We start from the raw sequence: 26,782 nt of genomic DNA on the forward strand, positions 1-26,782 counted from the left end.
ATTGCAAACCGTATGTTTCAGACTATAAGACGTATCGAATGATAAACTGTAGTTGTCACAGAACCGGAGATAAATATGATGAACTGGGTGCAAGCCCCAAAGGGACACAATCCGAAGTCCCACAGCAGGTATCCACAAACAAAATAGAGACGATGCAGCCCTTCCAAAATAAATGGGAATTTATTCACCCCCCCCCCCCCCCAGTGCGACGTTTCAGTCCAATCGGACCTCTCAAGCATCCCTGATTGGGATAAAAAAATAAAAAAAAATCGAACTATTGCAAGCACTATTCACTTTTTATTACAGGCTATAAATTATTAAATGACTCTGTGGTATGGGGAGTGACTAAAGCTGGCGATACACTTTAGATAGCGGCCGGCCAAACGATAATTTGTCCGACTGCTATTCCTCCCAACTCACCCAGACACAAGCATGCTCGGCTAGTGGATACTGATCTCCCTAACAGCCGGGAGAACAGCCCAGCTAGTAGTCGGCGGGATGGTAATGCAGGTAAGCCAAGACAATTGATAGTTGTAGGGGATTCTATAATCAGGAAGACGGATAGAATAATTTGTCGCCAAGACCGCCTCAACCGAATGGTTTGCTGTCTCCCTGGTGCCAGGGTTCGGCATGTGGTGGAACGGGTGGACAAATTGCTGGGAGGGGCTGGTGATGATCCAGCTGTTGTGGTCCATGTCGGTACCAATGACAGAATAAATGGTAGGTGGAGGAGCCTTAAGAATAATTTTAAAGAACTAGGCTACAAGCTGAAGGGAAGGACCTCCAAAGTAGTATTCTCAGGAATACTGCCTGTGCCATGCGCATCACAGGAAAGACAGCGGGAGCTCAGGGAGTTAAATGCATGGCTTAAGTCTTGGTGTAGAGGAGAAGGATTTGGGTTCCTAGAGCACTGGGCTGACTTTTCATTGGGGTACAAACTGTATTCTGCAGATGATTTGCACCTAAATGGAAGGGGATCCGCTGTGCTGGGGGAGAGAATTCTAACTGGGGTGGCGGAGTGTTTAAACTAGGGCTGAGGAGGGAGGCCTATGTAGGAAATAAAGGGGTAGTTAGGTTAGAGAGGGGTCAGACTATATTGGTGGGGGGAGAAACAGACGGTGGGGAGAGGACTAGGCAACAAGATAAGGAGATCCTTTCGTTACAAAACAGCAGTGAAAATAAAAAGGCCCAAATGTCAAATAATCACATTTCTGATAGTGAAATTGAAACATTTAAAGGCAAGTTAAAGTGTATGTTCACAAATGCCAGAAGTCTAGCAAGCAAAATGGGGGAGCTGGAGGCCTTAATACTGGAAGAAGATATAGATATAGTTGGTGTTGCTGAAACATGGCTGGACTCTTCACATGACTGGGCTGTAAATCTACAGGGTTTTACACTGTTTCGGAAAGACAGGGCAAATAGGAAAGGTGGTGGTGTATGTCTGTATGTGAGAAGCGATATGAAGGTGAGTGTAAATGAGACATTAGAGGGTGAAGATTGTGAGGAGGTTGAAACCTTGTGGGTGGAATTACAAAGGGAAGTAAACACTGAAAAAATTACTTTTGGTGTAATCTATAGACCCCCCAATATAACTGAAGAGATAGAAGGTCAAATATATAAACAGATGGAGCGGGCTGCACAGGCGGGTACTGTAGTGATAATGGGAGATTTTAATTTCCGGGATATTAATTGGTGTCATGGTTCGGCTTCAACTGCAAAGGGGAGACATTTCCTCAACCTGTTGCAGGAAAATTTTATGGGCCAGTTTGTGGAAGACCCGACTAGAGGTGAAGCTCTGTTGGATCTGGTCATTTCTAATAATGCAGAGCTTGTTGGGAATGTCAATGTTCGTGAAAACCTCGGTAACAGTGATCATAATATAGTTATATTTTACCTATACTGTAAAAAACAAACGCAGGCTGGGAGGGCAAAAACATTTAATTTTAAGAAAGCCAATTTCCCCAGGATGAGGGCGGCAATTCAGGATATAGACTGGGAAGAACTAATGTCAAATAATGGGACAAATGATAAATGGGAGATTTTCAAATCTACCTTGGGTAATTATAGTGCAAAATGTATTCCTACAGGTAACAAGTATAAACGACTAAAATTAAACCCCACATGGCTTACACCTTCTGTGAAAGGGGCAATACATGACAAAAAAAGGGCATTTAAAAAATACAAATCTGAGGGTACATCTGCAGCCTTTGTAAAATATAAAGAGCTTAATAAAATCTGTAAAAATGTAATAAAATCAGCAAAAATACAAAATGAAAGGCAGGTGGCCAAGGATAGTAAAACAAATCCTAAAAAATTCTTCAAGCATATAAATGCAAAAAAGCCAAGGTCTGAACATGTAGGACCCCTAGATAATGGTAATGGGGAGTTGGTCACAGGGGATCAAGAGAAGGCAGAGTTACTAAATGGGTTCTTTAGCTCTGTATATACAACAGAAGGAGCAGCTGATGTAGCCGGTGCCAGTGCTGTTAATATATCAGTTGATATACTGAATTGGATGAATGTAGATATGGTCCAAGCTAAATTAAATAAAATAAATGTACACAAGGCCCCGGGACCAGATGGGTTACACCCTAGAGTTCTTAAAGAGCTTAGTTCAGTTATTTCTGTCCCCCTCTTCATAATATTTAGAGAGTCTCTCATGAGTGGTATAGTGCCAAGGGACTGGCGCAGGGCAAATGTGGTGCCTATTTTCAAAAAGGGCACTAGGTCTTCGCCGGGTAATTATAGACCAGTAAGCTTAACATCAATTGTGGGGAAAATGTTTGAGGGGCTATTGAGGGACTATATACAGAATTATGTGACAATAAATAGTATTATAAGTGACAGCCAGCATGGTTTTACAAAGGACAGAAGCTGTCAAACCAACCTGATTTGTTTTTATGAAGAGGTAAGCAGAAGCCTAGACAGAGGGGCCGCTGTGGATATAGTGTTTTTGGACTTTGCAAAGGCATTTGACACTGTCCCTCATAGACATCTAATGGGTAAATTAAGGACTATAGGTTTAGAAAGTATAGTTTGTAATTGGATTGAGAATTGGCTCAAGGACCGTATCCAGAGAGTTGTGGTCAATGATTCCTACTCTGAATGGTCCCCAGTTATAAGTGGTGTACCCCAGGGTTCAGTGCTGGGACCACTATTATTCAACTTATTTATTAATGATATAGAGGATGGGATTAATAGCACTATTTCTATTTTTGCAGATGACACCAAGCTATGCAATATAGTTCAGACTATGGAAGATGTTTGTGAATTGCAGGCAGATTTAAACAAACTAAGTGTTTGGGCGTCCACTTGGCAAATGAAGTTTAATGTAGATAAATGTAAAGTTATGCATCTGGGTACGAAAAACCTGCAAGCATCATATGTCCTAGGGGGAGCTACACTGGGGGAGTCAATTGTTGAGAAGGATCTGGGTGTACTTGTAAATCATAAACTAAATTTCAGCATGCAGTGTCAATCAGCTGCTTCAAAGGCCAGCAAAATATTGTCGTGTATCAAAAGAGGCATGGACTCGCGGGACAGGGAGGTAATATTACCACTTTACAAAGCATTAGTGAGGCCTCATCTAGAATATGCAGTCCAGTTCTGGGCTCCAGTTCATAGAAAGGATGCCCTGGAGTTGGAAAAAATACAAAGAAGAGCAACGAAGCTAATAAGGGGCATGGAGAATCTAAGTTATGAGGAAAGATTAAAAGAACTAAACCTATTTAGCCTTGAGAAAAGACGACTAAGGGGGGACATGATTAACTTATATAAATATATGAATGGCGCATACAAAAAATATGGTGAAATCCTGTTCCATGTAAAACCCCCTCAAAAAACAAGGGGGCACTCCCTCCGTCTGGAGAAAAAAAGGTTCAACCTGCAGAGGCGACAAGCCTTCTTTACTGTGAGAACTGTGAATCTATGGAATAGCCTACCGCAGGAGCTGGTCACAGCAGGGACAGTAGATGGCTTTAAAAAAGGCTTAGATAATTTCCTAGAACAAAAAAATATTAACTGCTATGTGTAGAAATTTTTTACTTCCCCTTTCCTATCCCACTTCCCCTTTCCCATCCCTTGGTTGAACTTGATGGACATGTGTCTTTTTTCAACCGTACAAACTATGTAACTATGTAACTATGTATGTGTATGGGAAGTAGGCAGAAAACTAACAAACGAAAAGACTGGGTATGTTGAAATTCAACATGTCTGACCCCCTTCTCTCTCCCGACATCTGCCATCAGGGCAGAGTCGGGAGGCCGCCATACACAGATGGTCGGGCCATCGTCCTGCCGAAATTGGTGGGTTTTGGCCAAAATACATCTAATGAGTATGGCCAGGGGATTATCATGTAGAACTAAAAAGGAACCAAAAAGACACCTGACTCAAGGAATTTGGAACACAGCAAGAACTACTTTTGTCTGTAATTCCGGTCCTTATGAAAAAAAACATGCTGGGTAAGACTGATACACTAATGTTAGCCTGAATGGGCGGTGCATGGCGCATGGATTCAAGGAACACCAAAGAAAGAATCTATGTGTCATGCGCTGCCTCCTCAGGCCCTGCACTAGGCTTAACACAGTGTATATATTTTATCCAGAGTGTCCCTTTAATAGTCGCACTTCACAACTGAATCTGCTACGTTTGATTTTAGCTGAACAATAAATGCAAATCCACAAGGAAAGGCATTACAAGGATGTACACAAAAAGGGGGAAGGGGGTATTCACATTTTGATGCCAAATGTTGATGTACCATCAGTGCCAGCACTAGCAGCAATAGTAATGATACATATACTTATATTTTAGCTGTTTTTTTTTTAATTTTACTTGCTCCCCCTAATTCTACAACTTTTTTTTCACCAATGTACAAACATGACAAAGGGCAAACATTACAGATTACAATGGATTAAATGCCAAGGATTCAACAATATCGAGTGTTCAGGGAAAATATAAGTCAGAAGACACCTCATTGATTTATATTGGAATGTGTTGGGGGCATGCTCTGTGACATGAGCAGGGGTTAAGCCTCATGCACACGACCGTAGCCGTGTGCACGGCCGTGATTTTCGTGTCGGGCGGCTGCGGACTGTTAGCGGACTGTCAGCCGCGGGCCGCCCGCAAATCGTACGACATGCACATGGCCACCGTCATTGTTTTCAATGAGCCCGGACCGCAGAAGATGTCCATAATAGGACATGCCCGTTCTTTCTGCGGTGCGGGTAAAAATTATGGTCGTGTGCATGGCCCCATAGAAAAGAATGGGGCCGCAATTCTCCCGTGGATTTTCGGCCGCAAAAACACGTTCGTGTGCATGGGGCCTTACTCTGCAGGAATAGAAAGGAGGGAGGAGCGGTCTCCATCACCTATTATCAATGGTGTGATCCTGTTTTATCTGCCTCCAGCTTTATAGCAGAGGTTTTATCTTTCATTATAATTCTGTCTCTGATGAAAATGAGTGTTGACCCTGCCCCCAGTGTAAAAAGCAAAAACTGAAAAGTGAGTTGAAGTTATAATCAATTGTGAATGTTTAGTGACCAGTGTAAAAACTGGAATATTTCAGGTTAAAATTACTTATATAGTTTATTGTAAAATTAAAATAACTGTACAATTTTTTTATCACTAAATATGTTTAACATATAAAGTTAATATAAGCACTAGGTGATTTTAGGACTATAAATTATCTTCAAAATAAAAATGACAACAGGAAAAGGCAGCTATTACAGCTCCTATCGGGATTTTACGATATCCTATTGAAGGAAATCTGCCTAACAATGCAGCAATAAAAGGGCAAGCAAATCCTGTTATAAATCAGGCAGATTTATTCTTCCAGGAGCCAGGTGCAATTTTGGTCTAATGCACGCAGGCGTATAAAATTGTATTCAGAATACATTGGCCATAGGCGGCAGTGGGCCCATGCTGTACTGCTGTGTACCTCTGATTTAATACAGAGCGCACAGAGGATTTTTGTAACAAATTTTACATGAAATTGTGAGAAAAATATTTGTAGCAGGCAGCATCTAATGTCGTATTACGTAGGTATATTTCCCTAGATGCATTACATTAAAGGGAGGATACAGTACCTCATGTAGGCACCATACTGCATCACATGGAGTACCTATTAGGTGTATACCTACACCATGAGCTGCTATACAGGGTCTGAGAACACAGAAATCCCCTGTGTACCAGCTCCCACTTCGCCATTTTGGCTATTTACGTCACTCCAGCATTTACCTCTTTCTGTACCAACGTAAATAGATGTGATTGTAATGGTGGGGGTAGGGAAACAGACAAGTAAGCCCTAATCTACCCACCACTCAGTCCCTGCCTACTTGCAACGACCCACCCTAGGCGACGGGGTACAACTGGGCGACGGTCCCTACGCTCAGTAAGTGCACGACAGACAAACAGACAAGGGTACACAAAGCTAAGGGAAATTGGGCAGTTGCCCACGGCAACACCGTGAGCAACAAGAGTGGTGAACGAGCCGAGTCAAACCAGGAGTGTACGAGGTACCAAACGCTGAGCAGGAGAATAGTGAACAAGCCGAGTCAAACCAGGAGTGTACGAGGTACCAAATGCAGAGCAGGAGAGTAGTCAGTAAGCCAGGGTCAGTATGAAGCAGGGTCAAATAGTTCAGAAGCTGCAGCAGGGCCAGGAAACCACACGAGAAGAATCACAAGCAAGGAGGAACAGGAAAGGCAGGTATAGATAGACAGAGGGCGGGAGCTAGCTCCGTCTGGCCAGGCTGTGATAGGCTCTCCCACTCCTAAGCCTGCCATCCTGAGTGGTGGAAGATGGAGTCAGTCTCACAGACATAGAAGCAGGTGCAGACTGATTATCTATGGGCGTATACACAGAAGCTGTGAATGGCAGATCCTTTACAGTGATTCTGTTTAACCCCTTAGTGACCACCAATACGTCTTTTCACGGCGGTCACTAAGGGGACTTAGGCTAGGCCATCTCCTTTTCACGGCGGTCCAGTCTAAGTCCTGCACGGGTGTCCTGTGCAGGCTGGAGCCGGGCTCCTGCTCCAATGGCCGCGATCGAAGTTTACTTAGAACGGACGTTTAACCCGTTAAATGCCGTGATCAATAGCGACCGTGGCATTTTACTTATTTACAGAGGCGGGGGCTCCCTCTGTCACCCATCGGCAGCCCACAAATGCAATTGTGGGCCTCCGATGGGGTGCCATGTTAGCCGGGGGCCTGATAAAAGCCCCCAGGTCTGCCCTGGGCATATGCCTATCAGGACATGCCAGAGGCACGTCCTAATAGAGTGCCTGTCAGATTTACACTGACAGGCAATAATACCAAAGCATTATAGCAGCGATCTAAAGATCACATAGTAAAGTCCCCTAGTGGGACTAATTAAAGAAGTAAAAAATGTGAAGTGAAATAAAAATGACAGTAAAAAAAAAGTGTAAAAAAGAAATAAAAGTACACATATATGGTATCGCCGCGACCGTAATGACCCAAACAATAAAGTTAATATGTAATTTAAACCACAAGGTGAACACCGTAAAAAAAAAACAATGGCAAAATTGCTATTTATTTCCATTGCCCCCCCCAAAAGTCATAATAAAAGTTAATCAATAAGTCCCATGTACCCCATAACAGTACCAATCAGAACTACGTCTCATCCTGCAAAAAACAAACCCTTATATCACTACATTCACGGAAAAGTGAAAAAATTACGGCTCTTGGAAAGCGACGATGCAAAAAGCAAATCATTTTAGTTCAAAAGAGTTTTTATTGTGCAAAAGTAGTAAAGCATAAAAAACCTCTACATATGTGGTATAGCCGTAATCATACCGACCCATAGAATAAAGGTAACGTGTTATTTAAGCCGCACAGTGAGTGGCGTAAATTTAGAACGCATAGAACAATGGCGGAATTTCAGGTTTTTTTTCTATTCCCCTAAAATAAGTTAAAAGCGAATCAAAAAGCGATATGTACCCCAAAATGGTGCCATTAAAAAGTACAACTAATCCCACAAAAAAACAAGTCCTCATACAGCTATGTTGACGGAAGAATAAAAAAGTTATAGCTCTTTGAATGCGACTATAGAAAAATGAAAAAAAATAGCATGGTCATTAGGGCCTAAAATAGGCTGGTCACTAAGCGGTTAATGGCAGATCAAGCGCATTGCGCTCTGCCTTCAAAGAGATAGGGCTGACACTATGTCAGACCGATCATCCTGAAGTGACAGGGAGCAGAAATGATCAGCTCCGTGTCACAAAATATACTAAACACAAAGTGAACATGTAATGTGGGTTTAATTAAGATAAACTGGAGGCAGGCAAAAAACCAAATAACTTCTTAATTAAACAGTAGCGTACAAGTTTCAGCAAAGCGGCAAATAACGGTGGTCGGGGAACTCTACCTTTGCGGGAGTTCCCACCGTGCCCATTTGTGTCCAAGGAATCTGTGGACGCATGGCTCCAGCTTTTTGTAGTGCCGCCACGGGTAACAGAAATGCTACTCTCCACCTCGCAGCTTATCATGATCTCTGTAGTCACTTATATCACCAGGTTGCACCAAATTTCTTTGCGGAGGACGATCTCCTACCCCTGCTACATTACCCAAGTCGTTGCAAAGGCACCACTACTGTCCGCGTCCGGAAACCCTCGACGGTACACAGGCAACGGTCCAAGTACCTTAGGTGCAACTGTTAAAGGGGGTATTGTAAAGTAAGTAGATAGTCCAAAGTCCATACAAATCAATCCCTTGAATAAGATGATGACCGCCCCTTTATGACCGTTTTGCACTGGCTATAAAATAAACATAACTTGCCTGTAACTTGTATATTTATAACCAGGAAATATTACTTCAAAGAGGACTGTTCACTCAAATTACCCCAAGGAGAGGAGGGACGACCAGACTTCACTTGATAATTATATTCTGGATACAATTTATTCAGTCAATATTCAGACCTTATTCTTAGGTCTCTCTGACTTGAAGACACTAGGCAGGACACTCTTATTCCCAGTTTCTTCCTACCTTTTGTCACTATGTGCAGTTGCACATGAGCGAGTGCCACTCTGGCCGTTTTTGATGGCATCCGAGTGGCACCCGATAGTTTTCACGGACCCATTCACTTTAGCGGGTGAACCGGGTCCGTGATAACTGACCCGATACTCCAATCCGAGGAAAGATAGGACATGTCCTATCTTTCCACGGATCACGGACGGTACCCGTACGGCACACAATGGTCGTGTGAATTAGGCGTATGTCCCTCAACTGCCGTCACCTCACACTTTCCTGCCTCTCACTTATTCCACTCCCTTCTTTCTCACTAAACTATACAGGGGACGCACCAATCACCCGGACCGGTCACCTGATCTGGGAACTGATGAAAGGCCGAACAGGAACCTTCCCTCAGTGAAGGGCTACTGTGTTACCTTGGTTGCGAGGGAAACCCAGCATATGTTGGACTTTATATGTACAATATATGGCAGTATTTTATATATATATATATATATATATATATATACATACACATACACACATACACAGTACATGGGGTATTATTTATATATACACGGTATTATTAATGTGTACTGTATATGGTGGTATTATATATGTATACATTTTACAGACGTATTTATGTATAAAGTAAATGGCAGCATTATTTATATGTACAGGATATACCGGTGTTATTTATGTGAACAGTATACGGGCATTGGTGGCATTATTGGTGGCATTGGCAGTATGGTGGCATTATTTCTGTGGAAGGTATGTAATATGGGAGGGGTCGCCAAATCAATTCTGCTGCACAGGGCGCCCCCTAGCCTAAGGCCAGCCCTGATCCCAGCATCCCATCGACAAGAAAAAAAAGTAAATACAAAATAAAAAAGTTTAAGGCCTCATGCACACGACCGTGGTGTTTTTCTGGTCCGCAAATTCCAGGACCGTGTTCCGTGGAATGTCATCCGCAGTTCATCCGTATGTAATCCGCAGTTCATCCGTATGTAATCCGCAAAATGCGGATGAAAAAAAAAAAGCCTAGGTAAAACAGGATGACGACAGAACTCATTCCCGGTCGTCGTCTAGCAACATTTCCGCAAATCCGCAAACTGCGGATGACACACGGAGGTGCATCCGCAATTTCCACGGGCCCATTGACTTCTATTGGCATGTCCGCAGCGCATTTGCGGACCGTAATAAGACATGTCCGGAGTTTCTGCGGCACGGATGTGCGGACATGCGGAGAGCCGTGAAAACACGGATAGTGGGTATGGCCACATAGAAATGAATGGGTCCGCAATTAACCCGTGGATTTGCGGACGCAAAAACACGGTCGTGTGCATGAGGCCTTAAAGAAAAAACAAAATAAAAGAGAAATAAAAAAACAAAATAAAAATACAGTGAAATATTTTTTTTCCCTAAGGCTATGTTCACACGGAGTATTTTGCAGGAGGAATATCTGCCTCAAAATTACGTTTGGAACTTTGAGGCAGATTTTCCTCTCCCTGCACGCCGATTTTCGCGCCGTTTTTCGCCTGCGGCCATTGAGCGCCGCGGGCATAAAACACAGTGAAATACGCTTTCTCTGCCTCCCATTGAAGTCAATGGGAGGTCAGAGGCGTAAACGCCCGAAGATAGGGCATGTTGCTTCTTTTTCCCGCGAGGCAGTTTTACTGCTCGCGGGAAAAAGACGCCGACGCCTCCCATTGAAATCAATGGGAGGCGTTTTCGGGCCGTTTTTGCGACGCGGATTCCGCGTAAAAAAACTCGGCAAAATACTCAGTGTGAACATAGCCTAATACCTCCACAAAGCCACCTGTACCGTCAGTTTTTGTTTTCTTTGACATGAAAGCATATAATAATGCATCCAATTCACAGAATATATGTTATATCAAATCCACACTAATTATGACCTGCCACTAGTCTTTGTCTCCCTAGCCCTACTAGAGAAATATGGTGACCTTTATTCTCGAGTGTTATAATGATGACGTCGGTGGAACAAAGTACACGTATTTGATATTGTTATACACGAGAAAATACGAGGTTAATTACATAAATTTGTCCGGTTAAACGAATAATGTTAAAATGATAAATTCATACATCAGATACCCTAACATACACTGTATGGGCAAAAGTATTGGGACACCTACACATTAGACCTACAGGAGCTTTTATGATATCCCATTCTAAAGCTAAAACAGCCTCCACTCTTCTGTGAAGGCTTTCGTGGAGTATATCTGTGGGAATTTTAGCTTATTTATTTAGAAGAGCATTTGTTAGGTCAGACACCGATGTTGGATGAGACTACTTAAATCTCCGTTCTAGTTCATCCCAAAGGTGTTCAATGGGGTTGAGGTCAGGTCTCCATGCGTTTATGGACCGGGGCACAGCCTCGCTGAAACACAAAAGATCTTCCCTAACCTGTGCCCACAAAGTTGGAAGCTTACAATTATCCAAAATATTTTATCACATTTCCAGTCGGCAATTTTTGTTTCTTATTCTCTTGGACCACGCCCATTAAAACGTTGATAGAAGTTTGTAGACCTAAACTGTGCCTTAGCAATTTGACCAGTAAGTAAATATTGATATGCAGACCTAGTAGGTTTAACGGACAATTCCTGAAACAATTTTCAATGATCTAATCTAGCCAACATATCCAGTGGTATTTCTATTCCTGCTACATTCCTGAGCACTTTAGAACCTCTCGAGTGAATTCACGTCCTCAGATTACCTGGATGTAACTGAACTGCCTTTTTACTTAATTTTAAGATGAAGATTGGGCCTGGAGTAAAAGCAAAACAAAACAATACTCTGTCTGGAAGCGGCCAAAGAGTTATTTTAACATGTTCCAAACTTATGCGCAACAATTACATTGTTGATGGTTTCACCACAAACCGGCACTTAAATGTGTCCAGCTATCTAGAGCCAGAAGTTGGAACAGTAAAGCCTTTCTTACGGTGTGTCTTTTAGACAGTGGGCAGCCTTGTGGAGTGTGTGGCATCACACATCGGATGGTGGAATGACTAACACTTGGTCTGTGATGGACAACCAGTAATTGTGTTTATTGGGACTTGGCATTAGTAGTATAGGACAGGTCAAGCAGGACAGGACTCTCACGTCTGGTAGAAACTAGAAAAAGGAACATATTATTTTCTGACAATGCTTTCTCCATGCCAACACAGCAGTAAAAACTAACATGCGAGAAATACGGCAATTCTTGGGTTTCAAAATATTATAGTATCTCTAAGCAAATTAAAGTAGAACCAAGCCTAAACCCAAAAATGATATCTGCAGCAGCACTGATATGCCTAAATGATATACCTAGTAGCATGCATATTATACAGAGGCATCAGGCCAAATACACACTATGCGTATTTCGTGCGGATTTGCCGTGTGGATTTTCGTGCGGAAAATCCTCCGCGTAATAAAGTACCAGCAAAGTAAATGAGATTTCAAGAAATCTCATCTACACATTGCAGATTTTCTGCTGCATGTAAATTGACCTGCGGTGTTTATTTTAAAATCTGCAGCATGTCAAATTATCTTGCGTTTCCACTCGTCACTAGCTTAAAAAAAAATAAACGCACCAAAATCCGCAGCATAAAAACACCTACTTTCGCATAAAAATGTAAAAACCGCATTAAAAAAAACACTATTAGGTGCAGATTTTACCTGTGGAATTACCTGCGGTATTGATGAAGATTTTCTGCACCAAATTCTGCAACGTGTGCACACTATGCGTATTACGTGCAGTTTTTCCAGCACGTATTTGCGTGCAGCAAAACCGCAGTGAAATATAGTATCAGCATGGACAATGAGATTCCAGGAAACCTCATGTACACGTTGCAGTATTTTTCCACATGTAAATTGACCTGCGGTTCGTATTTTTAAAATCCGCAGCATGTCAATTTATCTTGCGAATCCGATTGTGAATTCTAAGTGCCTAGTGCAGTGGAAAATCGCACCAAAACATGCAGCTGCTATTTATGCATCAACACGTAAAAAAATGCACCGAAAAGCACAATCAAAATGCGCACATTCTGGTGCGGTTTTTACCTTCGAATTTCATGCGTATTGCTGCAGTTTTGGTGTGGATTTTCAGATGCAAAATAAGCAAAGTGTGTATGTAGCCTTAAAGTAAAGCACCGTGAAATGTAAAATCTAAAATTTTTGCAAAATGTTTTGAATCTTTTTTTCTAATTATATTTATTTTGCAGTTAGTTTTTTTTTTATAATGCAGTGTAAAGAAATATCTTTTATTAATAAATCAATAAAAACAGCTGAAACAAAAGCCTTTCATGACAGTACACTAGGGTTGTCACGATACCACAATTTGGACTTTGATACCGATACTTTGTATAGCATTGCGATTCTCGACACCAAAACAATATTTTGCCAACAACAATAAAAAAAGGTTCTTCCATTCTCTGATGTGAGGCACGTGGTGCAATGAATTTTGAACCTCCATGTGCCTCACTTTAATAGTAATTAACCCCATCATGTTTTTCACAGTCATAATGAACAACATTGGGTTAATGTTTGAGGTACATGATGGGGTTAATTACTATTAATGTGAGGCACACCTTGTGCCTCACATTAATTAAAGTGAAAGAAAGCAGTTTTTGTTTTTTTTACAGCATACACATCATAAATGACGCTATAAATTTATTGTGCAGGTTATTACGGTCGCGACAATATCGATTATGTGTATGGTTTATGTATTGAAACTTTTATTTTAATGTTTATTGTAAAACAACGTGTGTGTGTGTGTGTGTGTGTGTGTGTGTGTGTGTGTGTGTGTGTGTGTGTGTGTGTGTGTGTGTGTGTGTGTGTGTGTGTGTGTGTGTGTGTGTGTGTGTGTGTGTGTGTGTATTTTGTATATATTTTTTTTTATTTAACTTTTTTTTTCATACTTTAATGTGCTGGCATATATCTGTATGCCAGTACATTATTCTGTGTACTGATGGTAAACAGGCAGTTATTAGGACATACCTAAGTATGCCCTAACAACAGGAAATATGGTAGGACAGCCCTGGGGTCCTTCAATGGACACTGGGCTGTCTGCCCATATATGGTATGTCCCTCAATCACATGACGCAATCCAAGGGACATCCCCCTTCTCATCTTCCCCTTGAATGCTGCGGTCAGCTTTGATCGCAGCATTCAATAGAATAGCATTGGAGATGAGAGGTTTCTCTAATCTCCGCCGTTAGAATGAGGCTGAGGCTGTGTAATACAGCCATTGCCCCGCTCCTGACAAGTGAGTGTGCGCGGTCAGCATGAGGTGATTCGACCAGCGCTGCACTAATGAGCGGAATCATCGGCCCTGAAGACAGAACATTGTGGTGTTTTGCAGTGCGCCCACCATGTTCTCGGTCTTCAGTGCCGGCAATCATTAGTACAGCACCGGCCGCATCACCTCATGTTGACCGCGCGTGCACACTTGTCAAGAGCGGGGCAATGGCTATATTACACTGCCACAGCCCCGCCCGGAAAACATTCATGTAATGCAATAATAAGCTGTATCGAAATACATGAATTAATGGTATTGAACCGTGTCAGGGTGCATGGCATCTAAATAGTACCGATGCATCGTGCAACCCTACAGTACACGATTATTCACTCAATATACTAAATAAAAAGATAGGTATGGACAAAATACTAAAAAATTTAGAAAAAAGTTAAATTCACCCAGTAGCAAAGTCTACCGTAACGACTAGATAGAAAGAGCTACAAATACATTAAAATAAAAAATAAAGAGAAAACATGGTACATTTATAGGCACATTAGCTACCTGGCTACTAGGATTTGTCTAGCCTTGTAGTAACACATTACTGGTATAGCAAGTCCATTAACAATTTGGTAACGGTTTCAAGGTAGTAACCATGAAAAGCTCAAACAAGGTAATGATGATATATTACAAAGATGCTAGGTTTCACATTTGCTGACTATAGAGCTAATGGTAATCAAGGGACGAGATTTAAAGCTGTAGGGTCACTTTCATAAAATGTCAGGGGCCGAGTCGCTTTACCGCTTCTGGAATTATAGCAATAGCCAATATGAGAAATGTCGCCATAACTTCAGACTAATGATTTTTCTCATGGGACATAGGAGGGAAGAAGTCTGAAATTGCCTCCAGAGACTGTATTGACGCTTAATATTAAACATCGGCACAATCTCGTCTATTTAAGGGGCATCTGCCCACTCTGTCTACATTGCAGAGCCAGGAAGAAGAGGAGCGCAGGGTCATAGAGACCTGGCGTTTTATTAGAAAATTATGTTTGTTTTATTTTTTGTTCAAGGAGACTGTATATTTCTGGAAACACACATGACCACATAAATAACATGCAACCTATAATGCCACGTTCATGCAAAGTTCGCAACAAATCCGTGGCAAAATCTGCATGCGGTTCTGGCTGTGAATGTAGCTTGGATTTCACAATTTACATTGCACAGGTTAAAAGCTGCTGCGAAAATCTACAGACAATCCACAACATGCCCTCAAATCTGCAGCAGAAAAATCTAAATTGGGTAAAACCCCATTTACTAGCATTGAATTTTTGGTGAACCACATTTGAACATGGCCTTACCGTTCCTTCATTTACCAATAATGGACAAAAATGTATAGAAATTGCTTATTGGAACAAATAATTTCTAAATTTTACTAGTAGAGGAGGAAGCGTATACATAGAAATAACCTCCATACATTCATCTATACTACCAGTATTAGCTAATCGAGCTTAAACATTCCTCCTCTACCACACATGTAATGGCAATCCCTCAGAAATTCCGCCTGTCACAGTCATGAAAATAATATGATTACATTCAATAATTACAGGGAGGAGTCCTTTGTTTCTACCCTAAGTAAGACAAAGTGCAGCTGACTTGTACAAGCAGAGACAGCGAGCAGTAATGCATAGACGCTGGCAGGGAACGGACATAAAAAAAAGCGCTTGAAAACAAATCTAAGAACAATGTAATGCTTTCAAAGCTCATTGAACTCAAGCCAAGTCTTTCTAATATCTACACAACGGGGCAATGAATAGGCATTATATTATTTTACACAGACCCCAGCTCGTTTGCCAGGAATGATATGTCCAGACAAAACAAAATACTTAAAGAAAATTAAAAACAGGGTGTATGCCGGAGTTAGATGGACGTCAGCTAAACAATATAGCGCTACATTCCAAACTCAGTACCTACAAGTTAAATATTAGATGCAAATAGTAATTCAGCGCAAGGAGAGGGACTAAGATCCCCATCAGATCCCTACAGAATGTAACACAGCACTGCTTATTGATACTAATCACGTTTGCATTTAAGAAAATGGTCCACATTTACTGACTGTCAAATCTTGCCTTATCTGTGCGTGCTCTGCGCCAAACTAATAAAAAAAAAAAAAGAGAAAGCAAAGGGATATGTAACACATAACAATGATTTACATGCCATTCAGAGTCTGCGGAAAACTTATTGACAACCACTTTGGGCAACTTACGGCTCTCATTAGTGGTTGTCACCCAGTATTTAGGAAAGGAACCAGAGGGAGCGCTTTTAAAAGGGTATGTCCACCTGTACACAGCATTTTAGAATTTATATACAGAAGTAATTTACATAAAAAGTTGAGTAACTTTGTAAATTCATTGCATCACTTACCTTGTACTAATCCCGTTCACATCAGGGTTTGGTTTCCATTCAACCTTTCCATCGGTGGAACTGATGAACGGAAAGCCGAACAAAAACGATCGCTTGCATAACCATTGATTTCTATAGTAAGGCTTCCGTTGCAGTTGGTTTCCGTTACGTAAAGTTTCCGTTTATTTCACAGAACCAATAGCGTAGTCGATGCCTTGTGTGAAGACTACACGTCTTAGAATGCAAATGAGCGGACTAAGCTCTGATTGAGTCGAGGAAGAATGCTTAAAGATTTCAAATTTTCAGAGGTTTGTGGGGGCTCTTCTCCTTTTGGAGAGGGCTTGGGCTAGACCGCATTCTTGTGCACTTGGGGTATGCTGCACCTTTTTGGTACTTGGTTGAGAGAAAGCACATTCTCTGACTTTTTAAAAAACATAAAAATAAAAGAATACCTATATATAATTTATTCAATGATTTCTGAAGGTTGACATAGTTTAGAGACTTTTTGTGCATGCACGGCCAGGATTAGATAGTTTCTGAGTCTTTTAGAAAACTGCCCTTAAAGGTCTTTTACGGTACTGCATCAAGAGATTCTTATTATAAGAGTCACCACGGAGTATAAAAGGGGGACGGGTAAAATAGTGCTGCAGCTAGTTTGTGCCGGCATTAATGGGTGTCTCTGCTAATCGACCACCACCACCAGTGATTAAGTAGTTGAAGGATTCGAGAAAAAGAGGAAAAATTTATGTTTGTATTTTATAGCCAGATATCAATATCAGAATTTTAAATATAATAGTCTTCAGCTCTGAATAATGCTTTACATAACAATAACAGAAGATCAATCTTACTTGCGTTTGCATCATTGCTCGCTCCACACGCCGAGAACTTCCCTTCTCTAATTTGTTCCTCAAAATTAATGCAGAAGTCTGGATGGGCCAAAATTTGGGTTGTGAAAGTAAACACTGAAATAAAAAGGAGATAATTACATGTGTAACATTGACTAAACAGAAAATAATAAAAGCGTAATTACGCTGGGAAAAAAAAAATATATATTATGGGTTGTGCACAACTTGTAAATGATGTCAGCCAAAAACACAAACATACAAAAAGATGAAAAAATATTTTCAACAAGATTGTCTGGATTCAGTAGATTTCAATAGAATTAATGTAAAGGAGACATGCCGTGTGTAGTTACATTACAAGTTTATATCGGCAGGTTTCTACGGCACGGACACCCTCCCTTAGACATACTGGAAGTTGTCCGTCGGCCATAGAAATGCATGGGCCATTACATTCGGCAGAACTTGCTGAAGAAATTTTCTGCTACTGAAAATCAGTTGCATTCATCTGACTAGGGCTGTTTTTGCAGCAGGTGTCTGCAAGTTCCCTTCAGATGAATGGAACGAAGTTTCATTCATAAGACAATTTCCTCAAATTTGCTGCGTGTGACTGCACCCTAACTGGGGTTGTCTAAACCCCGCACACACCAAAAAAAGTAAAATTATAAACTCCCTACCCAACCTAACTTTACAGAACAAAGCTGAATGTCAAAACCTTAAGCTACACATAATAGATATTACTTCAATACTTTTTTAAGTAGGGATGTAAAAAAAAAAAAAGGGAATGCAAAAATCACTATGTCCTACCAAAATAAAACATTATTGCCACATTCCAACACATGTTGATTGGCGTCTGGTCATCAAGGCACAAAAAAGCAGTCATGAAATGGTTAAGATCTATTCCATGAAAAACGTTACTTTCAGCATTCGACTGAAATGTACAAATTGTAATTTATGGGCTCGTCCGTTTATCGGATTCATCTGTGAGGTAGGGAAATGTTGGCAGCTCATGTGTTCCTGTTCAGTGGGCGTTTTCTGCAGAGGGATATCCACTGCCCTTCCTAGGGTGTCAACAGCTTCTTACTGCAAAAATTCCCATGTGACAAAAAGTCATCCACAAGCAGGACATCATTTTAGAATATTACTTACAAAAACTAGAAAGGGACATCAGTGTAAATGTATCAAGCGGTAATTCAGTAATGGACCCTGATATAAAAGGATCTCAGGAGGATTTAGGCTTTATTATAACAACTACAACAGTACGTTTTCATTTAAAGCCTAGCTCCACTCAAAGGCTTACATTTTAATACCTCCAACTCCCACCTACAAGGGTTTAGGAGGCATCTCAGACTGTAGCTCTACTTTATGTCTTATAATACGCACCACTGACGTAAAGGGAGCATGGTGGCCAATGGGGATTTTCTTTGCCTGACTGACATCATAGTGGCCCCGCAGAGTAACTATTTTGTAACTCTGGAGAAGAAACCAGTTCCTTCCACGCATAGCAGCGCTGTGGCTCTATGAATATCTAGTGCATCTCTAAAGAGCCAGACAAGTTCCCCCAAAACATCAGTCTACATTTCTGCTTATTGGACTCCTGTGTGAACGACTTTAGTGGGAATGGGCTATTGAGGGTGACTAACTAAAGACACCTCTAGATTCAAGCCAAGAGTTCCTTCAACATAAACCTTCTACTAAAATGTGCAGGATAGTGAAACATACTGAGCAAAATTAAATACAAGTACTAAACAGACAACTACCCTTACCACCCTCTGCTTTATGTCACCGAATGAAAGCATTCTTGCTTCCATTCAGATACTGAAAACCCTTCAAGAACATATACTGGTTACACAATTGCAGTTTGTTACTGTGTAATTAAAGAAGCACTCCAGCCAATTTTTTTTTTGCCTATATAGTACAGCATAGGCTGTTATTAACCCCTTCACGACTGTAATACGGTTATAACCGTTTCAACTGCCGATGCCCCATGCAGTTGTCACATATATAAACATTGGCAGTTGTTAGCAGTTGTGCTGCTTCATTGTAAGCAGCGCTGCACTCTCATGTTTGCCGGGGCTTTAACAGCACCAGAATACAGCCCCCTTGTAGATAATGCCTTACACAACCCCCATGTAGATTGCACAAAACCCCCTGTAGATAGCGCCACCTAAGCTCCCTCTAGGAGCAGAATCCCGGCCAGAGCACTCTGGCCAGAGACTCCCTTCCTAGAGGGAGCCCTCGATGTCTCTACATCCCCCCTGCAGATAGCACCATCCCCCTGTAGATAGTGCCCCCACCTGTAGATAGCACCCCCACCTGTAGATAGCACCCCCCTGTAGATAGCAACCCCCTGTAGATAGCAACCCCCTGTAGATAGCAACCCCCTGTAGATAGCAACCCCCTGTAGATAGCAACCCCCTGTAGATAGCAACCCCCTGTAGATAGCAACCCCCTGTAGATAGCAACCCCCTGTAGATAGCAACCCCCTGTAGATAGCAACCCCCTGTAGATAGCAACCCCCTGTAGATAGCACCACAACATCCCCCTCTGTTGAAAGCACCACCTAAGCTGCCTCTACAGCCGAAATCCCCGGTCAGGTCGCTCTGGCTGTGGATTCCACTCCTAGACGGAGCCCCTGACATCTCTGTCCATATACGGACAGTGACGTCAGGGGCTCTCACTAGGAGCAGAATCCCCAGTCAGATTGCTCTGGCCGAGGATTTCGCTCCTGAAGGGAGCCCCTGACGTCTCTGTCAATATTTGGACAGTGACGTCAGAGGCTCCCTCTAGGAGCTGAATACCCGTCCAGAGCGTCGGCAATAATCTGGCCGGGGACACCGCTCCTAGAGGGAGCCCCTGATGTCGCTGTCCATATATGGACAGAGACGTCAGGGGCTCCCTCTAGGAGAGGAACTCCCGGCCAGAGCGCTCTGATGGGAATTCCGCTCTTAGAGGGAGCTTAGGTGGCGCTATCTACAGGGATCAGGGTGTCTGGTGCTATCTACAGGAGGGATGGTGATATCTAGCTACAGGGGGTGGCGCTAACCACAGAGCGGATGGTGGTATCTACAGGGGGAAGGCACTATCTACAGTTGGAACTGTGGGACTATGTGGGCACTGTGGCACTATCTATAGTGGGCACTATGTGGGCACTGGCACTATCTACAGGGGTATTGCGGCACTATCTACATGGGCACTGTGGTGTTTTCAGGAGGCAGGGACAAAAAAAACCCCTAACAAATAAAATTAATAGATTATTTTTTTTTTTAACGCCCATGAAAAATGGATGGCAACTGGCGGTTGAAAACCCTCAGACAGCCGGGAAATAGATTAAAATTTTGAGACGCACTGATGCAAAACAGCCATGAAAATCTGACAGTTGATCCGTTAAGTGCCCTTTTTTTTCACGTCCTGCGAATATAGCCTTATTACCCTCTTCACTCTCCCCTCACAGCGATCCAGGCTGACGGAGAGTGTAGAAGACTAATTGCTACAGAGCTGCAACAGCGTGTATGTATATATATATATATATATATATATATACACACACACATATATACATATATACATACACACAAAATTACAAAAAAAGTGGGGTTTTTTTCACATTTATAGTGGTTTCCAATCTAGAAAATGAAAGCCTCACAGGTCTTGTAAAAAAAAAAAACTAAATAAAAATAGTTGAGACATTCAAAGCAGTTGCAAAGAAGTGCATATCAGAAATGGAAAATTGTACATGAACACGGGCATCAATGACCCTTGGTCATGAAAGGGTTAAAGAATAATGTAGAGGCTCTTGTGTATAACTGTTTTAGTTAATGTGTCATTTATGGGTTGTCTGCCATCTTGGTTCCTACTTCAGCTTTGATATGGTTCACTTAATGAGGCCTACTTTTCCCATCATGCCTCTGGCTTTGCAGAGGTAGAGGGGGTAGAGTCTTATCCCATTACACTTGCTCTGCTCTATCGAAGTTCTATACAAGTACAGCAAGTGATAGACCAGGAACAGAGAACTTGTCCCCTAACTGCAGTGTATCCTGTGTGATGCAGCTCAGTCTGTCTAATGCTTGTTTCAGTTTTTACACAGGAGGCAGTGAGGAGCAGCATCTCCTAGGAACACATTGGAAATTCTGCACACAGCATTTACAGATAGTATAGACAGTTAGCGTGAGTCAGAGGAGCTTTATAACTCTGCAGTTAATCATTGTATAGAGACACCTATTATATCACCGCATTCCTGCTTCCTTAGACAGAGCAGAAATTATCTCTTCATACACCCCCTGAGGAATCACTCACAGCGAAATGCGCGTTGGGGTCTTTGTGGTGGAGCGAACATTGGTTCATATAATTCCTTTTGATGTTATGGGTAAGGCTGTTTTGAGCTATATCTGCATGCACTGACACTTTCTCCTGTTCCCCTTCCTATTTGTTAATAATGTTTACAGGGATTGGAGCTAATCAGTATGAAACCATTCTGGGTCTGAAATAAAATCTTGTAGTTATTAGTTATTTAGTACAGTCCTTATATACATGTTTTACATGTCATCCAGCAAACCGTTTTTCTCCATAAAACTTTACTAGAGTCGTGTCTTTATATGTTTTTTAATACATTGTTTGTTATATTTGTGTAATAAAATTTTTCATATTTTTGTATACATTTGGCTATATGCTCTGGTTCTTTCTGTATGGTTTACATATTTATGGAGCTGCCTACATGGTAAATTATGGGGGGATGTTGGTGCTATAAACATTTTCCAACTCTTAACATAACTTCTTTTGGAGTTTATATTTTGATTCCTTAGACAGAGCAGAAATCATCTCTTCAGCTGCACTATATGCATGGAGGACATAGAGGAACAAGGAGGATGGTGCTGGGTTTGAGGTGATAGGTGATGATGTAATTCTGTAGTTCACAGGAAGTCAGCCACACAGGGGAGAGTGACCTCCTGTCTACACATTAAAGCATGGTCTATATTGATGGTCATTCTGAGATCACATGACACATCTGTCCATAATTAAAGGGTTAAAAATTTATAAATGCAACTGAGCTGGGAAGAAACAAATGAAACTGCTAGAATATTGCTGGGGAGTTAGCATATGTCCAAAAGAAAAAAAAAAAGTGCGTCTTTAAGAAAGATCAGCATGGAGATTTGGAGATGAGTTTTTTTTGTGCGGCTGTGTTAGCTGATGTTCAGACAATGCAGATGTCTGTGGAAAAAATGTTGCCAGTAATTTGCACAATAGCCACACATTACTGCGGTGAAATCCGCCAATATTTCTCCAAAATCTGCAGTGGATAGGACAGTAAAATTTGTGAAGAGTTTGGTTTTTATACCCAGTATGAAAATTGGATTTTCAATCTGCGCAGAGTTTAAACTGTGTTATCCTAGCCTTAAAAGGGTTGGCTACTTTGTAATGACATTTCTTAAACGCCCTAATTGTTGTGTTCTGAGACAGTCAACTATAAATACCCCCATCACTTACCCCAGCGCTTCATATCAGGCCCCATGCTCGCCCTGGAATGGATTAGTAAACAGAGGACAGAGTGAATATCCTGTGTCAGCGCAAAGTAATTTAGGGCGTTTTCGAAGTTTTATTTTAAAAAAATGGCCAACTGCTTTAATGGAGTTCTCCACTTAGAACAATCGCTGTTTATATGTGCCCTACTAGGGAACACGGACAACAGAGAGAGGGATTCCTCAATTAGGACTCAACCAGTCAACCAGAGAGGAGGGATGCTGCTGGAACCCTTCGAGAACTGATCACCATGAAGACTACATTTAAAAAGGAGATTGTCCTTGCTGGACAACCCTTTTAAGCTTACAGAGGATTGCATAGCTTGACACATTCTGACAGATCTATAATAAATCGATCTAATCAACATCCAAATTGTACAGAGCCATAATCAGATGCCAAATTCAAGTGTATGGTCCCTTTCTGTACCTATATAGAGGCATATAAAGGTTTTTTCATACGGAATCCAACGGACCCCTAAAGGAATTTGCTTCTTATGGGAGAATTGCTCCGTATATGTGGCACCTGATAAAACTATGGAGCTATGTGGCCTCAATGTGCTGCTGTACAGCTTACAGGGGTTTCCCCAAGTTATTCCAAAAAGTGGCAGGGGTAGGAGGGACGCATTAATAAAAAAAAGTCATTACCTCACAGACCCAGGCGTTCCAGCGCCGCCGCTCTGGTCCTCCCCGCCGCTCAGTGGCATAACTATCACTGTAGTAGCCATAGCGGCTGCTATGGGGCCCGGCGGTATGAGGGGACCTGTGCCACCCGGCCGACACATAACATCATGTGCCGGGCAGCACAAGCCCCCTCATTCCTGGTGGCGTCGCTGGCACGGGCATCCGTGGGCCCCATGTGACAGCCACGTTTAATTGTATCTGTGTCCTTAAGACGCAGATACAATTGAAAACTATTGCAGAGCAGGGAGCTAGCTCCCTGAGTTGCCGGTTACTAGGCTACAGGCCACGTTAGGCCTGCAGCCTATAAGGTGCTGGGATAGGATCCCCCGGCGGCGCAGGCCGGCGTGATGAGGTGATCATCACGCCGGATTATGCAAGGGTCCCATCTCAGGCTGCTGAGGAGCAGCTCCGTTCGTCGTGAGCACAAGGCTAAGTGAGTACAATTTTTTTTATACGTCTGGGGTGGCATTATATACAAGGAAGGGCTCCTGGGGCTGTGAGGCTCTATGTACAAAGGGGGGTATGTGGCACTATCTATATGAGGGGCCATGTGCCCCCGCAACTAACACATACAATGGGGGCTATGTATCTGTTGCGGGAGATGGGGGGCAAGTCAAAACTTTTCTATGGGGACCAGTCCCTACTAGCCATGCCCCTGCCACCGTTTATTAACGTGGTTGCAGCGATGACGTGATGGTATATGATTTCTACAGTGGCTGCAGCGATCACGTGGGTATACGGGCACGTCATCGCTGCAGCCAAGCCCGGAGTGATGGCGCTGGAACTGGGATCTGTGAGGTGAGTAATGGTTTGTTTTTTTAATGCATCCCCCATACCACTATTTTAAAAACAACTCGGAAAACCCGTTTAACCATTCATAATACAATGGTTAAGCTTTAATGGCATAAGATTAGACAACCTCTGTAACTTATAGGAATTTCATATCAGTTTAAATAGGTGGAAAATCTAAATTCGGGCACTAGCAGATCTATTTTGGCATTACATTGCTATTTCATATGATACAATGATACATCAATAATCATTATTTATCACCAACCACAATATATTGGACGTGGATATCAAACACAAAAGCTAAGAACATTTTTTTTAAAAACTAATCTCCTGGAATTTGTATTCACATGTTGGAAACGGCATGAATTACGAGGGGATTTGTATTGATTTCGCTATAAATAAACAGCGGTGTTACTGGGAGGTAGTTACAATGCTGCGCTCTCATTTGACTAAACAATGTGATGTACAGTAATTTATTACAAAGGATAACACAATAGCACGGCCAGGCTTGTTTCCATGATGGCAAGATAGGACTCGACTCACAAAGGATCATCTCCTCCCACATCCTGACACATGTCAATTGGAAGGTGAAACCGTGGCCACAAATCATGAAAACTCACGGTCCCTGCCTGGTCTTTATATTAAGGATAAAGAGACTTAGACTATGCTTAGCACCGACTGAAAGAGTGTGTTTTACTCCATACACCGTTCATCTCCCACTCATTAACATCTCCTTTTCTTTCTCGTACAGTTACAAGGGTCTTTCAGAATCAATATTGGTCATTAAATGAGAAAAAAGGGCCACCTTCCTCCCACCACATCCGAGCTACAGAAAATTAATTTTTGCAACAAAAGGCAGGAGTCACATCTCCAATACCTTTGTATCTCTGTGACAACATCCTTCTACACCCTATATAAAAATAATTCCCCCCTTTATTTACAATTATGGTATACTGGGTTTTAGGACAGCGGTCTGCCTTAATAAAGGAAACTCAAAAATTCAACTTTTTGCAACCTAAAATCAAACATGTTCCCTTCCTCTTGCAAAATAGACATGTGGAACAAAAGATGGCTACCTACATCCTTATTATGACTCGTGAACGTATGAAATATTAGCATCGCATCCGACGGCAGATTTGCAGTGAATCTTTCCACTAAGTGCGCTATTTCAAGAGTGCTCATAGATTGAAGCCACAGATACAACTCTGCTAAATGTTTTATTTATAAGATAAAAAAAATAAAACATTGTCGAACGTCTGAAACGCCCCATTTTCTAGAGCATTTCCAGCTCTGTTCATCCTGAGAGCCCTGGTTCACAAACACAAATACATGGGCAGAATAGTTGGAGAGATGGAGAAGGTGAGAGTGTAACTCTACATAAGAATGACAATTTATATGCCCTTTAGGGTCTGCAGAAAGTTGGGTAACACTTAAATAGCTTCCAATTGCTGAAATTTATTACAGATTGTGGTTGAGAACTCTGAAGGACCATCCTCCTTTTGGATATTTATGGATCGATTATTTATTTGCCCCATATCACCCTGGTACACAATCATATGAGACTACATGCGCAATTTAGTTTAAAAGGGTTTTCCGGGAGTTGTCAATCAGGATAGGGGAGGGTATAAAAAAAATAACAGGTACTCAAACTTTGAAACAGGCCACGGTCCAGCGCTGACCACCCTGGCGCCAAATCGATCAAATCGCCGACACCCCATGCGCCATATTCTTCGTTATGTGTTATGTTCTCTTCCCCTTTTGGTCTCGCAGAGAGCAATACCAGGTAATTCTGTAGCATGCACTGAACTGCCCAACAGGAGCGTGTCAGGTAAAGTAGCACATACTACAATGCTTTTACAAATAGGCATGAAATCTCCCACACTGTCTAAACTCTAATCTATCTCCTTTACTTCTGTTTTGAGGAAATCCCATTTTTTTCCCCATTGAACGGGGCTAATCAGCGTGCAGAAACACTGTCATTTTTACTGTAAAACCGCGGCAGAAATCCAAGAATCAGCCTTGAATTTCTACCGTGGAATCTAGGCCAAATCAACTAAAGATTTTTCCTAAGGGAAAAATCTGTCATGTGAACATAGCCTTAGTTGCCATAATATTTAAAGACTTTATTGGAGAGATCTGTCAACTCTCCACTTCATCTCTTTCTATAGGAGGATACCACAGGCTGCTTTTGCCTGCCGAACAGGTGTCCGGGGACCCCCATTTTCACGAGAAAGAACTAGAACTGCATTCTATCAGACATTTATGGAATATCCTTTGGAAATACCACATTAAACTGGCCATACAAATAAGATTCAACTCATTTTCCTTGCTTTCATCCAGGAAATAGAATATG

General features: G+C 41.9%; 1 protein-coding gene across 2 annotated transcripts in view; it reads right to left on the minus strand.

Moving 5' to 3' along the window:
• TTC27 (tetratricopeptide repeat domain 27) overlaps window positions 1-26,782 on the minus strand; it is a 376,553-nt gene that overhangs the window by 78,488 nt on the left and 271,283 nt on the right. For both annotated transcript variants that reach the window (XM_075864435.1, XM_075864437.1), the window contains exon 11: window positions 17,450-17,563. In XM_075864435.1, the coding sequence (XP_075720550.1) occupies window positions 17,450-17,563 (114 nt within the window). The remainder of the gene's footprint in view (window positions 1-17,449; window positions 17,564-26,782) is intronic.

Source organism: Rhinoderma darwinii, chromosome 4 (assembly GCF_050947455.1).
Source record: "Rhinoderma darwinii isolate aRhiDar2 chromosome 4, aRhiDar2.hap1, whole genome shotgun sequence".
NCBI classification, from domain to species: Eukaryota; Metazoa; Chordata; class Amphibia; order Anura; family Rhinodermatidae; genus Rhinoderma; species Rhinoderma darwinii.